The sequence below is a fragment of the Bemisia tabaci genome, chromosome 1 (genome assembly GCF_918797505.1).
Source record: "Bemisia tabaci chromosome 1, PGI_BMITA_v3".
In the NCBI taxonomy this organism is placed as follows: domain Eukaryota; kingdom Metazoa; phylum Arthropoda; class Insecta; order Hemiptera; family Aleyrodidae; genus Bemisia; species Bemisia tabaci.
In genome coordinates, this window is record NC_092793.1 from 70,927,614 (window position 1) to 70,944,683 (window position 17,070).

Sequence of the window (17,070 nt, forward strand, 5' to 3'; positions counted from 1 at the left end):
TCGAAACATGTTGTATAAAATGAAATTGAACAAACAAGATTCATACAGTGTACCTGAGTTCATTACACCCACGAGTATTGCCGATTTTCAGTGTGCGCACAACTAGAGTAGTCTCCGCTTTTTTGAAAAGTGGCGCGTCAATTTGTATATTTTACGGAGCGCCGCGCAGAATTGGCGGGAACCAATGGGAAGTCCCTAAATTGGCCGAGGTGTCACTTAGGACCGCAAGATAGCGCCATAGACACGAATGCGAAATTAGTGAGGTTATGTGTTCATTGTTTTGTTTTTTATAGTGAAGTGTAAATTATACATTCTCGTGGCTCCTGAGTCACGTGTGATAATGTTCTTGTACAAAATGTGATAATTAAATGGGTAGATCTGTTACAAAATTGATGTTACATTTTCAGGTAAAATTCACTCTACCTTTGCGTTTGTGTTACTCTCATTAGTTGCCCTTCATCAACTTACCTCGTAGATGATAAGGAGATGAAGCCACATGTGCATGCGCTACATTTAATTTTAATTTTCTTTTCGTACATCTACTCTGTTTCCTAAACAAACTGATCAAGAGGAAACTAATCAATCACTTCATTATAATTTGAAATAAATTATTTGTTCCGAAGTAACAGGGTTGGACAAAATGTTTGCTGTTGTTGCACGAGCACTCAATACGCAAGTGCCAAGATTATTCGTGGTAACGCAGTCCTGTCGGTCCTTGAATTTTTCCAGTTTTCACTAATTCAAAGTCTAACAAGCAGCTCGAAAATTAGAGTCAGCTTCTGTTGCACATTTCTTGGTTAGAGAAGAATTATAAATTTCGGAAGTAAGGACTGTGGTGTACTGAATTTACGTACATAGCTTCTTAGCTCTTCACAAGGGTACACAGACAGCTTAGAATGAAATTCACGCAGACCAACTAGTTAGCAGTCTCTGCTAAAAAGAGAACTAAGCTGCTCAGGTTAGCTGTTTTTCCCATTCAAACCAAGTGCAGGGATGCAGAACGCTCTACTTATTGCTTAGTTTGATTTGTATTCAAAAACCTCTCACCTCCTGTCTTACCTAGAATTTTTCCCATTTTTGACTCAATTTCTTCGTTTTTTTGTCACGAGTATCAGTAATTTTGCTGATATTACCTAATTTTATGCCCCATCGTATGGGCCTCTTCGGTAACTCCTTTTTGTAGCCCTCCTATTTCTTTACGCAGCCCTGCACATTGTCGGTTTTAAAGTTTTTGCTCCCCTATCAACCTATAAGAAATATTGCCATCACTTGCATTGAGCTAAGTATAGTTGGAGCTTGTGAGAAAAACTGAACATTATCATACTGCAGAAGTAAAGTCCTTTTGCCATTCCTTACTTCGTAGTGTTCTATCCTCCTTGGCCGGAAAGTCTAATTTTTAAGAGCCATCTATAATTTCTTAGGAGCAAAGTTAGCTTTTGTCATACGCTATGCTGTTTTGCTCTAGGTCTCTATCCCGCTTGCAAATCTTCTTGTTCTTGAGATACGCTGCAATTGATGTGTAGAGAGTACTACTGCTGCTTAAAGATCGCGAGTTTCAAAAAATCAATGGTGTGCATCCACTTTTCTAGATGCCGTGATGTCCTCAACCCCCTTTCCATTTTTTCGGTGCCTGGAAAAGCAGAATACTGCATACTTGTGATGAAATAAGTATGCTTTTAAAGTTTGCATCCTTCTCAAAAAGTCCTCAATACAATTGTAAGTAATCAATTTTTTGTTTTTACAGGTATGACTCTTAATGAAATCAATTATCAACAGATATGATAGGCCAAAATCGCAAATAAAAAATGACAACCTTGAAATCAAAACAATCTGAGAAAAAGGGTACATCAACAGCTCACTATCTCAGTGAAAGTGGCTCGGATTCAGAATCTGTTTCACAAGCCTCGTCTTGTAAGGCAAATAGTAAACCATTAATTCAGTCACCAAGCACTGAACAGAACAAAAGCAAAAAGAAAAAAGCACAAAAAAATTCATCTGACCCTGATGATGGCTGCATCATTACTGGTGAGACCATTTTACTAGACGAGGCCACTCTCTCTCAGCCTACAGGTAATCAAAAGTCTAGTCGTAAGCGGAAAAGAATAGAAGATGTTACTGGGCCTCCATCCGATTGTGAAATTACCGGAGAAACCATCCTACTTCAAGAAACATCCCCTGCTCCGAAACCACCTAAGTCAAAAAAAAGGAAATTCCAAGAGGCTGAATCATCCCACAAAACTAGAGTGTCAGCTAAAGAGCCAGTTGCAGGACCGTCCGGAACAAACGTTCAACCCTCTGCACCAGAAACCAGAGACAGGCCGCATAATACTTCAGTCACAGAAGTGAGTACGACAAAAATTAATAAAGGAGCTCCAAACTCTCATTAAAGAAGCTTACTGTTTTTCATAATGTATGTGAAATCAAAATTTAGAAGTCCAGGGTGGTGTCAGTTGTTCAAAATTATCAATTTATTCGCAAAGATCTTAAACTTGACAAAGATTTGGTGCCAATTGATGTCACTAAATCCATGAAGGAGGAATACAAATTACTGAGAAATTGACGAAAAACTAAATGTGAAGAAATAATAAACCAAAACCATTTTTCATTTTATTTTTGTCAAAACTCACCACTGAATTTTTTTGTGAGCTCGTAGCTTTTAGGAATAAATGTCCTCAAAAAGTCTCTTTCCACTGACGAGAAATAACGTTAAAAAAATAGTTAATAGCCTCTAAGTAACATCAAAGGCCTTTGTTCAAGGTAAGGAGGTCTTAACTATCATTGGAAGGAAATATCACCATCATCTTTACACGTTGTTTTACTTTATTCATACACATATTACCCTTCAGTAAAATAAATGTATTGTAATTTTTTCTCCTCTTTTTTTCAGGGGGACCTTGACAGCTCAGAGCAAACGTACTTTATTGATCCACAGGAGGCAGCTCTCCTTTATGAAGATATAACGGAGAATGATGAGATTTGGGTGATCCAATGCCCTAAATTTGTACGTTCATCCTACTGTTGTTCCTCAATTTACTCTGCTTTCATTTTAAAAAGTATTCAAAAATAAGTGTGAAGCACTTGTACCTACTGTTCGTTATCACTAATTGCTATTTATTTCATTGGCATTTATACCATAAAATCTAAAATTTTTGGAGGAATACATCTACTAAAATTTCCTCCAAATTGGGTAAAATTAAAGCCTCTAAATGAAACTAAATTGAAATAAAATTAAGCCTTCTATCTATATTTTATAAGTGATAATGAGACCTTAAAAAACTTCTCGGTTAAAAGTTGATCAGTTGGCACTTAAAAATGTGTATCAAATATATGACAGATGAAAGGCTGAGTTAGGCACTCCTATCAAAGTTCTGCAAATAAACTCAAAAACCACTTTTTTCCTCATCATTATAAAATAATTGACCTTTTATTTTTTTCTGTGTAGGTACATATTTTATTTTAAAGAGCCCTAAATTTACCAATTTCTGTGAACAAAATTATTGATTTTGTCTCAGTTTGTTCATGCATTGTAATTTTTTTTGTCTTTTTAGGCTTATCACAGAATGGGAATGTTTTATTGTCAGATTTTTCAGCCACCTGAGAATATATAAAAGATATGTACCTAATGTAATCAGTCTACCACCACCAAAAATACTATCGACCAAAAATATTTTCAGATTTTAAGAGAACAAAATGAGTTCTTGTGTTAAAAATTCACCAGTTAGTAGAAGGGCTCGTTGGAATTCTAAGTGGCTGCCGTTGGAAAAGGTTTTGCAAACATATTCACCGCCGTAGTCTTCTCGTCTTTGAGATAAATTTTCTCTCAATCTCTAAGGAGATTGCTGAGTCCTTTGTAGATTTTTAAAGTTCAAAAAATTAATTACTCCTACATAGGTAAGTAACAGGTTTAATAACGATTGAGAATAGGGACCAGGACTCATTTGTCTGCTCTTGTTGCAGGTAAACCCTGAGCTCCTGATCGGAAACAGCTTTAATTTATCCAAAAAATCAGCAGTAAAGTGCAAGAAAAACGATGGTTCAAACATACAATTAGACTCATATCCAGTAAACGCCAATGCTGAATCAAGTAAAATTAATCTCCTTCTACCAAGTCAAGAGGAAGAAATTTTAAAAATAAGTAAGTTCCCCTTTTCCATTTTTTTATTTATTCTATTTTAAATACGCTCAAATTACTATGCAGTTGAAACTATGAAACACAGTGTGATTGGAGGGTCTCAGAATGACATCAATTTTTAGATTAGTTCCTTGACAAGGCCTAAATAGTGGTCACTTGAGTAGGAATGACTTGAGGAAGTTCTTTTTTCGGGTCATGCACTTTTAAGCCAGAACCCTCACATACTTCAGGAGCAATCCTCTGCTGCTGCACTTGAATCTCAAGCGTCACCAAGGTCTTATCAAACTTAAGACAAAATGGAAATTTAAGGGAAGAGGTTGAAGGAAAAAAGTTGATGCTTCGGTCTTAGGGGAGAAGTAGTGTTGGAGGAGCAAGGCGTAAATTCGCCTCTGCTAGATATTCTTGATTGTTTTCATTGTACGCGAACACTCTGGCTGAAGTAAGTGTTATCCTTCCAGATTGAGTCGAATAGCTCCATTTTCGCTTCTGCTAGATATTCTTGATTGTTTTCATTGTACGCGAACACTCTGGCCGAAGTAAGTGTTATCCTTCCAGATTGAGTCGAATAGCTCCTTTAAAGTAGGATTTTGAAAACGTCGGTCCCAAAATTGATTCAATGATTTTATTGGAGGATAAAAGTATGGAGACAGAAGCTTGAACGTTCATTTTTTGCTCCCTAACTGTAATTAGTGTCAGCCCAGATGAAACAGCATGCTCAAACTTCAACTTTCATGTCACAACAAATTGAAATGAAACCCTTTATGGTCCAATGCGATATCAAATAATTTTCATATTTTTGTGACAAATTTATCAGTCTTGTTGGTTTGTTAATTTCATTAACAAAGTATACTTACAGGGTTCATTTGTTTATTACTAATCAAATTGTCAACCCGACAAGGTTGATAACGACGCTTGAGCTTTTATTAATTTGTTCATATCTTCTTGTTGAATCTCCTTTAATTACGTGGATTAATTTTTCAGAGGTTGCCAACCTGCAGGGAAAGTTGATTTTGACGGAACAGGTGGAAGTTCCAGAAATTGATTATGAAGCTCTGCGAAACTCGCAACCAGAGGAAATTTCCTTTCCCAGCAATTTAAAAGTTCGGCATCCATTACTAGGACTTGGTAAGTTCAGAAGTTAATTAACCAATGACTTTTTGTATGTATGTGATGTGTCAAGCTTTTCGATTTCAAAAATTTGAAGCGATTATAGGATCATTGTGCCTAAAGTGCTGTTAAAATACCACCATGGAGTTACAACATTGTAACTTGTATCTTTCATAAGTAATGGAGTTTTTAATTTTTGAACTATCATCAGGTGGTCCTTTTTTTTTAATGCTTATAAATGCACTTCTTTTCAATGCCCATGAAAGCATTACTACGAAACATTAACAGTTAGGTAATAAGCAAAAAGATTTTTATAATGGTGCAATAACTTTAGACGTCAAATGTTTGTGTTTTTCTTCATTTTACTGTCTTAAGCAAAAAAACACTCTTCAGCAGGGGTGCAGAAATTTTACGATGATTGCAAGGGCGTTGAGTGTTTTTTCCCCTTTAAAATTTTGGCTGATAATACTGTATACCAATAGCTACAGACAAAAGTTTGTAATGCCATTTAGCTGTTTCAAAATTACTATTTGTTTTTTATTTTTTGCAAGAAGTCTAAGTAATATATCAACTTTAAATTCTTGATGTTAATTCTCCTCGTGCAAAAAATTCCCTGAAAATTTCTTCGAATAATATTGATCAGTTTTTCTTCCAGGAAAATGTGACATGAAAAAAACTTTAAACAAATCAAGTTACTGCATTAGCTACTAATTATTATAATGTTAAACCCATAATACATAGTCCCAAATTTTTCCTCCTTTACAAGGATACACAAACCTTTACAAGGACAAAATTCAGGAAGTTGCTCCTAAATTACACTGTTTATCCCTCCCATTGATTACGCTTGCGGGCTGATTGTTGAAGTTGATTGACAAAGCTATAAACGAAGAGGACATAATGGATATGGAGCGATCGTATTGGTTGATTTGGGTGGTTCTTATAGACTAAGGGGGTAAATGATAGACTAACTAAAAGGTCTCTCCTGATTTACCGTTAGTTAGTTCATTTTCTACCTCCTTTGTCCATTGCAGCCACCTGCTTCCATTGATAGGATCCCTCCATATCCTTTTTGTCCTATTTATCTGTAGCTTTGTCTATTAATCTCAAAAATCAGCCTGCCGGATGTTTCTAAATTTTTGAGTTTTTCTTATATGCCTATTAATTTTCTACCTTTTTTCAGATATTCCAAAAGGCCGCAGTGTAAGCCTGAAGCAGAAAAAACTGGAAGCAGAAAAACTAAATGCATCTTCACGTATGAATTCATCTGCAGCAACGTATGACTTACTACCATCTCAAGAATGTTTTTTAAGTCTGTCCTCTGCAAATACAACAGCACCCTCAGGTTTCACCTCATTATCCGAGGCTCATTATGATGAGCTTGATATGCAAACAGACTCTCAGGCGCAACATGCAGAAATTCATAGTAAATCAAAGAAGAAAAAGCGAAAACATGCAGAGATATCAACAAATGATATTGAAATCAAAACTGAATGGCCTACAAGTGAGAATGAAAATCTGATTTCTAGTTCTCAAGAAAATTATGAGTCCCCTGTCAAAGATTACTCTGGTAGTTCTCAAAATGCATGCGTTGATCAATTCGCTGGTGCAGCTACTGTGACTGTAGAAGGAAACTCACCAATTAGCTCTAAGAAAAAGAAGAAGAAACATAAAGAAACCAATATAGATGAGACGGATACTTCACATTTGGAACTGAAAGATGAGCCAAGAGACTCAATTGAACTAAATGAAACTCAAGTGGAGGAGCTACACTCAAGTTCAAAAAAGAAGAAGAAGAAAAGGAAAGAAGTGATTCCAGATGAAGAGGACTCGAATGTGATGGGAGATTTATCTTTTGAATTGAAAAATGAGCCCAGAGATCCACTCGAAGTGCAAGAAAATATAGATGAGTCCCTTGTTAAATCAAAAAAGAAAAAGAAAAAGCACAGAGAAAACATATCCAACGCTGCCGAAAATTTTGACACTGAATTCAAGCAAGAGCCTGTGGATCCTCCAGACACAAATCAAGATTACACTAGCGACAATCATCAAGCTGTATCCACAAGCAAGAAAAAAAAGAAGCGCAGGGAGCATATGGAATCAGAAATGGTGGAAAAAGATATTAAGACTGAGCCTGCAGACCCTCTGGCACTAGATATGGATCCTCCAGTCCATGAATCGCCCTCTTCATCCAAAAAGAAGAGGAAAAGACACGAGGGAATAATGTTGAGTGACTCAACAATTTTACCGGTAGTTTGTAAAAGTGAATGGGACTCCCAAGAATCATCGATAGAAGAGGATGATGTTACATCTCATCGATCAAAAAAGAAAAGTAAAAAGAGGAGTAAAACAATGGACGATGGTGGATTCCCGATCATCCCTGATGAGAATCAGTGTGACAGATCTCTAAATGATTCAAACTGTGATCCAAACGATGAATCCAACCACAAAATTAAAAAGAAGAAAAAACATTCTAGAGCCTCTGCTGATACTAATGAAATTTCTTACAATCCTGCAGAATTCTCTGATGAAACTGCTGCTTTAAGTCTAGGTAATTCAGGAAAATCTAAAAAGAAAAAAAGGAAAAGTCATTTAGATGAAAGTGAAGATAGACTCTTGCATCCCAGTTCAATAAAAGTTGAAACGATTGACCTTTCTGAAAATGAAGCAGAATTTACTTTTAGCTTATTTGGTGCAGCCGATTCAAACCATCGACTAAGTTTCATGGATACTTTAGCTAATAATTATGAATTTGGTATTTCTGATGGAGCCAAATCCAAAAGTAAGAAGAGGAGCTTGTAAATGACAAAGATGAATGTTAAGAAACCTTATTTTTGCTTTGTTTCACAAATGCTCATCTATGAATTTACAAATTTTTGCCGTAGGCTGATTCTCTAAGTTAAGTTTTTATCTAGTTCCTTAGTTAGCCTGGATTGAAAAGCCAAATCTAATCTGAGGCAGTAACAAGTTGATTCTCTTTTTGTATCAAACTAGTGTTTTAACTAGTAGTGGTGGAGTATGGCTTATTGTTGCTGAAGATTTGCTGTTTAACGGAACATAGAGCACTGTACCCTCATGGTATTCCAACTATCATGATTTTGTTTTACATACTTGATGTGATGCCTTGTTAATTCGTGAATTTTTTTTGAAGAAGTGATTTATTAATTTTATATGTTTATCTGTTTTCCTTTGACCTTTACATCTGAGAATTTAAGAGCACAGATTGATGATGAATATGAAACAAGCTCGCGCTTTCAAGGAGCTTACCCTCTCCAACTTGAGTTGAAACTCTCTCTAATTCAATAAACTTAAGTGAATACTTGGACGTATTTATGCTAAATGGAACTATGCGCAAGTAGAAAGATGGGATGTGCTTGTTAGTTGAGGGCCATAAGAATGAATGGGGCTTTAAAGCGCCAGTGACGTCAGCAGCAACTACGAGGAGCCATGCGACAGCGAGATCGGTGGCGGGACTCTTTAACTCATGAGCCCTTTCCAGTAGGCTCTTTGTCACATGTCTACGGCTCACAAGTTAGCACTCAGTTCCTTTTGATTTAATGTCAAATCCCGCTTCTCCATATTCTCAAAAGGAATTATATCCACCTTTACATTGTTTCTTATTCAGCTTCCACGAACGCACCCCATCTTTCCACTTCAAAATAGTTCCTTTTTGCCTAAATACGTCCACTTAATATTCATCTCCTTAAGTTTTTATGAGGCAACAGCTCATTATTTTGACTCTCTTGTCTACAACTTATCAAAAATGGAGCTACCCTAATGATGAGTTGGAAATTTTGTCTGGCATTTAAGCTAAAAACTGCAAGAAATGACTATAATCCTTTAAATGACTCTCCAGTTATGATACTCACAATTACTATTATTCTTGAATTCATGTTGAAAAAAGCATTTACTCAGAACAATTATACGCACTGTGAAATTACAAATTATTGACATTACTGCCGAGAGGAGAAATAGTTAGCGAGCAGAAAATATTTTATGAAGTTTCATAAACAAAAAATGATTAAAAAATCTTTCAATAGTTCATCTTAAGGCTGATACTTAATTGATCCGCCCAAATTTATACCTTAAGTGCTGAATAATGTTCACAAAGATTATTTAAATGAAGTGTCAATGAATAAGAGGCAGTTCATAAAATATGTAAGTTATGCTGAGGAGAACTTCACACCTTTTTTTTTCTACATGATGAATTGGGACCTGCATCACAAAAGCGTTACAAAGGGGATGTGAGGGTTGAAAAATCGAAAATTTACTGTTACATATTTTATGAACGGCCCCCAAGACTGTGATAGAAGTTGCATGGTGTTTTTTTTTTTTTTTTTTTTTTTTTTTTTTTTTTTTTTTTTTTTTTTTTTTCAGTGCAAAATGAGAAAGAAAGACAAACGTAAGAAAAATACAGAGCTACTCCATTTTTATTATCAAAAATTACAAAAAGAAGAGCTATTCATTTTTAAAAAAAAACAATGAATGGACTATCTCACATTACCAACAATTCAGAGGAAATGAGGGTCCTTGCAACTTGATTTTAAATCCATACGCCATCAAAAATGCTTGATGAATAACATTTTGGTAGGGGTACAACGATCTCAAAGGGTAAAGCTTGGGTAGGTTTCTGACAGTATTTACTTACAGGGGAAAATCATAGAATCAATCTGACAACATAATAGGTACGATGCTTTGTAGGTATTATTTTTAGTGCTTAACACCCATTGGATGAACAAATGTAATGAGGGTGACGAATGGTACATTTACAGAAAACTAAATTTAAATCTCAGGGAAGTGAATTGGAGGCTTTAGCTCTAGTAGACTCTTTTTAGTTCTTAAAATTCTATTACCTGATTTGGACATTTTATGAAGGGTGTGCATATCTAAGTACACATGGTTAATCATTCACACAAGAAACACGGAACATTAATTATGATGTACAAAAGAAGTACGGAAATAAATTCATGTTAGAGATGCATGTTTCACAAGCTCAATTCTCAAGAACAACTACGCCACTGCGCTTACTCAAAAAATGGAGTCAATAATTTTCTTTGTAAAGCAATGCTGAAAAATATTGAAAAACTTCACAAGACAAAATAAGTTCCTTGCTTTATAAAAAAAAGGCAAAGTTATAGTGAAATAATTTACAATTTTAAAGTGAAGGAAATACAAGGTAGGTAAAAATAAAGAATACTAATTCAAAAATAAATAAATGTCATAGAGGTCAGCTTATTACAAACCATCTGTCAAAATTCCAAAATGAGCAGTGACAGATAGTAAATCCATGAACTTCTGACATAGAAATTTGTTTTGTTGGTCCTCCAAAGTATGAACATTTTGTAGACTTACGAACATATCACTTGACTCATCTTAAGCATTGTTTTTGCTGTTGCTTGAGCAAAATTAGCAATGCTTCAGAATGTCCTCACGACAAAACTCCATGATTTTTCGGGGAAAAACTAAAAAAATTCGAGAGTCTCACAAAGCAAACCCAAAAACTTAGAGGCATTTAAAACATCAGATGTCCTGTGATAGATTTAAATTAGACCAATGTTGAATGGCTTGGAAAATTTCATCTTTCTGAATTCTCCCTGGACTTCTGCAATACTGGAAAGTTAAATGAGTCTCAGAATTTTGGCCGTTTTGCTTTCTCTTGCAGAACTTTTGGTTCCCTCAAATATTATAGGGATTTAAATGGTAACAACATTGAGCATGACATCACTCAGCCTGTTTAGTAATACATGGAAAAGTTGGAACTGCAACTTTTACACTACATGGGCACTGAAGGCATCTCTTGAGGAGACACAATGAAGATACGCCAAAGAGGGTAAGTGCTCGATCTCACTTTTACATATCACATGTTTTTGGAAATAAAAAGTTTTCTTTTCAGGAATCAATTAGGCAGCAATTTTACAGTACGCTTATTTTAGTTTCAGAAAAAGTTGGTAACAGATTAACCTGTTGGCTACCTTGATTTTTGATGATACAATTGCAACACTGATTTAAATTTTAGAGAATAAGAATGTGTTACAGTGATGAGTCTATTGGGCGAAAATCATCTACTTCCCATTAAAGACGCTTAAAAAAATGAAAAAGGTTCAGAACAAATTGCCTTAGAAAATAATTCGGCAAAATTCATTGAATGCATCAGAGACAATATTGGAGCAATGACTCATCACACCTCTAATAAGATGAGCGGCAAGAACAATAATTAGAAGTGGATGACAGTCGTCTGTTAGTGAAAGAAGCCCTGACTAGTTGAATTTACATTTGGAAAAGTCCATTTCTGGATGTTGCTCCATAAATTTTTTCATCACTTCCTGCTTCTTTTGCTCTTCAGAAGTTGGCAACCCTAATTCTTTCTGCCTTTGATCATACATCATTTTTTCCACAAGACCTCGTGTCTCACCATCTAAATCAGAAAGCTTTGAAGGTTCTGGATTTACTTTCTTGGTAGAAATTTGAGGATCAGTTGTAACTAACCTAGACCACCAGTTCATTTTGTTCACTTTCTCTAGACTTACAAGAACTACATTCTTATCTTCTAACACCCATGTAGACTCTTCTAATTTGATTTCACATTCTAGTTCACCATTGATGACAGGGGGCTGTCCTTTAATACCAACTTCAAGGTGACGCTTTTGTATTTTGACGATGAGATCTCTTGTTTTGAGTTTGAATGGAACCTTGAAAGGCACCCTTAACTCAATCTCTGATAGTGTTTGGGTCCAAGAGTAATTAGGTAAATCACAACCATTACCTGCATTAGGAGCCAGTTTACCCTTATCGTCTGGATCTTCTTCTTCATTTTTGGCTGCAGTGGGTTCCGCTTCAACAGGTTCAGGAGATTTCTTCTTGTCTAGTTCAGCCTGCAATTTTTCAGCTTCTTCATCGGTCAATTCTTTGATAGAACCTCCTTGAATATCACCGCCAGAGAATGCTTTCTGTCTTAGTATTTCATCTCTTTCTTCCTGCTGTCTCTGAGCTTCAAGACGTTCTTTCCGCTTGCGTTCGTTCTCCTCAGCAACTGCCTTCTTCTTCTTCTCCTCATTTAATGCTTGAGTTTCATACTTGGTGAATTTCTCCTTGACCATATCAAATGCAGCATTCTTTCCACCTCCTACATAGAAATCGGTCTTCCTGGCGAGAAAACTGAACAGGGTATCTAATAAGTCACTAATGCCTCCCTCATGTTGCTGTGCAAGATTTAACAAAATAGCATCGTACGCTTCAGTTTTGTCAGGCATCTCGAAAGCTTAGTGATACACTTTTAAGCACTTGAAAAATAAAAAAATTTCGATTTAGGCCCCGATAACTTTAAATTCGCACGTGTAAACCAATTTGATAATCCAGGAGAACTTCCAGAACGATTTAAAAGTTAGGTTATGTTTCCTTGTTGACAACAACAAAGGCTAATCTCCAGGAGTGAACAGATTGGCCCAGATATTCCGGACCACATTTCACCAAAAACTGCTGTTTGTCAAACCGCCGTCAACACCTACCAAGCGGCGAGTAGGCCTTCGGCCGTGCTCGGCAATCTTCGTAGCCAATCAGGTTGCCGTCCGTAATCTCGAAGAAGGTTCGGCTCCTGCTCCTACAACCCTACAGTCCTACACTTTTCGAATTATGGCTAGGCTTGTGCTTAACGGCTACTTTTCGGGAACGTGATTACTGTTACTGCTACTCAAAAATCACAGTGAAAAGTAGCAGTGATTTTTCACAGGATAACTGACAAACATAACCTAAAAATACCGCCGTCTCCAGCAGTTCGTTGGCTCTAGTCGGATCACATGATTCACATGTGAAAAGTAGCAGGTGGCGGTTATGCTGTGATTTATCACAGGTTAACCTTATCAAACGATCCTTCCCAAATGCTTTCTACATCTTCAAAATTAAAAGTACCACTGATTTTCTACAGCATAAACTCTTTAAATCACTCGTTCTTCTCATGTTTAATCCACAAGTCATAATTTCCGGAACTATCTGTGAATCACAGGTAAAAGTAGCAGTGAGGCCACGGAGTTATTTATCACTGGTTGACATGAAAAAGAGAATTTAACTTTAAAAAAAAACTTCTCGTAGTGATAATCTAGGTGAATATTTTAATAGCTCTCAGTTTTTATCATAATGCCATGTTCTTTAAAGTTAAATTCTCCTTTTTAGGTCAACCAGTGAGAGATCACTCCGTGGGTTCACTGCTACTTTTACCTGTGATTTATCACTGGACTGGTTGACGTCACTACCTACAATGCATTGTAATATTCGGAGATTTCACGTGATTGGCTATCCGCCCTAGGGTGCTACTCTGCTCTGCCACTGTTATCATGCTGCTCCTTTTAAACTGCTACTGCTCTTTTTGCTTCGTTATCGCAATCGCAGTGTATCCAACTGTAACTATGATTAACCATGTGCAAGCTCATTCATACATTTTTTTCGCCGTTTAACACTAAAGTTTTGGTTACTCACTGTTTAACTATCAGCGACTAACTTTTGATGAAAACTGCTCAAAAAAAGAGCAGAATAACAGGTGTTCCTCGCCAGTCACAGTGATCGATCACTGCTACTCAAGAATCACAGTGATTTTTACCTGCTACTGCGATCGCGGTCACAAGCCTAATTATGGCATTCTTCGGCCTGATTCTCTTTTCCTCTTTTTCCGTAATTTTTTTTTTTTTTTTTTTCCTTTTTCTGGTGGGTTGCCCCATGCACTGCGACCTCTCGATCTATTGTGCCCATTTCCGTAATTAATAACAATAAAAAATGCATATAGTCATTACTTAGCGGCACCTTGTCCAATTTGTGCCTAGAGCCTCTGCAACTTTGCAAATTTGGACGTTACCTTTTGAACATTTCATCCCTTCCCTTTGAATACACTTCACATACCTATCACACGGGACTTTTATCTGCATATTTACTTGGCTTTATTTGCAAAGGATCTTTTAAGAAGTAAATTCTTTCGATAACTTATTGGGGATGGTCAAGTTACCAATTAGAGCCCACCATTCCATGCCATTATTATTACAGGACAAGGTTTCTTACCTAAAAAGTGGGCACCGTGAGAAAAATAGATAACCACAGTATTTGGACCGCGTTAAACAGAAAGGAACCAAGGCACATCAGCTGTTGCCAAATGTAATTGGCTAATTTCATTTTTTACATGAAAACAGTTGTGCGGATTTTCGTGCAAATTTCAGTGAATTTTCTCCATAGTACGAAACAAATTCCTGGACATTTTCTAAGGGATCCGCACAAACATTTTCTTGTAAAAAATTAAATTGCCTGGTTAAAATTGGCAATAGCTGATGTGGCTTGGTTCCTTTCTGTACGCGGTCATAGAATAAATAGACTACGTTAGGCTCTTCATTCTATGACGCGGTCCATTTGATTCGTGCCTTCAAAAATGAGCTGCTGGTGGCAGAACCATCTTGGTGATGTTCTTTAGGAATTTTAGACTTTATTCTATTTTTTCAGCAGATGAACCTTACATGGTTACTTGTAAAGTCTTGCCTCATTTTCCTTGACTTCTACTTAGTTTGATGCCAAAAAACAAGAAAATTCATGCAGAAACATGCCTTAAAGGAGATAGTTCCCCCTCATACTTACTATCAGTATCAGAGTTCCGACGGAAAAAATTTTGTTGTCATGGGTAAATACGGTTTCCATGGCTTCTTCAGCTGTTAATAGACAACTATGCGGGTTTGCTGGAGAATTTGGTGACTGCTAGGATTGTTGATTGGTATCTCCAAAGCCTGGTTGTTATAGCTAAACTTAAAGCATTGGCTTCAACGCAACGCAAAACCAGAACCTTGGAGAGACCAGCGAACATCCATGAGAAAGTAAGTGGGGAGCAATCTACCTGGCATTGTACATCCGTCTGGTTTTCACAACTACCGTTACTAGGGATTTAGGATTCAGATTCGCACATCAACCAGTAAGCTTTTTGTCCAATCATCTTGAGATAGAGGCAGCCATGCAAGGCGCAGCAAGGTAGTCCGATGCTCAAGCCACTTAATCAACACAAATATTATCCTAACTTACAACAAAATGACTTGTTTCTTCTCTAACAATGGAGCTGGAAAATGCTACTTTGAATGCACAAGAAACTTCTTTGGTCGAGATGAAGAAATGAGTCCGGAACATCTCGACCAGGCACAGGCCGCTTTGTTTACATTAGGAGTCCGGAGTATCTCGCCGCAATTTCACTTGCAATCACCATGAACAGATCAACGGGGTAACTGATATCTGATTTTACGAAAGGGATAAATGATGGACGCGGACGAAAGTTCTTTTGTCGAGGTGAAGAAACGCTAACGCTGAGAAATTGAGTCTGGAACATCTCGACGAGGTCCGCTTTGTTTATGTCCGGACTATGTCGCCGTTTGTTTGTTTACATTAGGAGCGAGTTTGACACCGATGACAGACTTTGGTCTTTGATGAAGGTGAAGAAACGCTAACGCTGAGAAATTGAGTCTGGAACATCTCGACGAGGTCCGCTTTGTTTATGTCCGGACTATGTCGCCGTTTGTTTGTTTACATTAGGAGCGAGTTTGACACCGATGACAGACTTTGGTCTTTGATGAAAATTTGGTCTGGAATATCTGGGCCAAACGCAAAAACCAATCTCCAGGGAAACCAAAAAGCACAAGAATTCAATAACACTAGAAAAGAATGAACTCTGGGAGAGGGAGATTAAATTTGTGTAAGATAATCAATGAAATGGTTATTAATTTTTTTTGTAAAATAGAAGTTCTGAAAACCGACTTTATGATGAGGTAAACGATAGGCCCTGGCTCAATGCACCACAAGCATTATCTGGAGTGCTAATAATCAAGAGTTGGCTGCATTGCAAAGTTCTAACGCACCGGGAAATTAGAATTTGAGTGGAACGATTTGTTCTAAAATTGGAGAGCATGGAAAAAAACATTAGTGGGCAGGTACTAAGCCGCCCATACATTTTTAGCTCATTTCTTCTCAATAAAAAATTAATAAAACAAATTAATAGAAAACTAATTCAGAGCTGCATCCAACCAATATTTTGAGGACAAGTAGTAGTTTTTTAACGAGGCAGTAGGTAGGTCTGCTGATTTGATAGAATGAAATATTTAGCACTGATTGACCTCTAATTGTGAGGGAACACGTAGTCATTCTAATCGCAACAAATACTGAGCCTCTGAATAATCGAAATTACTCTTTTAAATACAAAAATAAATTTAAAATTTGAGGGCACCATTGTGCATTAAAATTGAAAAGTATAAAATTATGTTCACTTCATTTCTCACAAAGATTTACTTAATCTTTTTCAAGAAATTGAAAATTTGTAGACAATTTATCACCCTGATGAGGAAGACAACAAAATTTCTGGCTTGCATATATCAAATGATTGAGGCATTGATCTAAGTTTTGATAATTTTATTCATAAGTACTTAAAGAAAGTGCAACATTGCTGAGGCATCACTAGCTTTACAGTGGTTTTTCAGTATGATAATAATTATAATCCACTAGGAAGTGTAATTTAAAATATTATTATTTTTCTTTTAAATTAGGTATTGTAAGAATTGCAGAAAGAGCCCCCTCCACCCTGATAACCCAGCACTGCTTCCACCAGTATCTTGGTCTGGTTTTACAAATAAAATAACGAGCTGTTTATTTCAGGAGCTGCAAATTTAAAATCAGGAAGTCATACCATTTACCAATACAACCATAGAACTTGTATTGAATAGTCCATTGGTTTGAATAACGCTTCTGCCAGAGTAATTCAAGTCTTAAAGAATTCGAAAATTTATGGGAATTTTTCTTTTTCTCTTTTTCTTTTAAGAAAATAAAAAAAACCA

The 17,070-nt window shown here is 36.5% G+C and overlaps 2 protein-coding genes across 2 annotated transcripts; one reads left to right on the forward strand and one right to left on the reverse strand.

Annotated features, from left to right (window-relative positions):
• Positions 1–248: 248 nt before the first annotated feature.
• On the forward strand, positions 249–8,406 carry LOC109033196 (uncharacterized). The gene is made up of 6 exons (XM_019045698.2): positions 249–407; positions 1,745–2,342; positions 2,888–3,001; positions 3,958–4,135; positions 5,114–5,257; positions 6,420–8,406. The coding sequence occupies exons 2-6, from the start codon at positions 1,806–1,808 to the stop codon at positions 8,036–8,038; spliced, it is 2,592 nt and encodes an 863-aa protein (XP_018901243.2). The 5' UTR covers positions 249–407; positions 1,745–1,805; the 3' UTR covers positions 8,039–8,406.
• Positions 8,407–9,648: 1,242 nt separating this feature from the next.
• Positions 9,649–12,633, reverse strand: nudC (nuclear distribution C, dynein complex regulator). The gene has a single exon (XM_019045721.2). The coding sequence runs from the start codon at positions 12,484–12,486 to the stop codon at positions 11,494–11,496; it is 993 nt and encodes a 330-aa protein (XP_018901266.2). The 5' UTR covers positions 12,487–12,633; the 3' UTR covers positions 9,649–11,493.
• Positions 12,634–17,070: the final 4,437 nt, after the last annotated feature.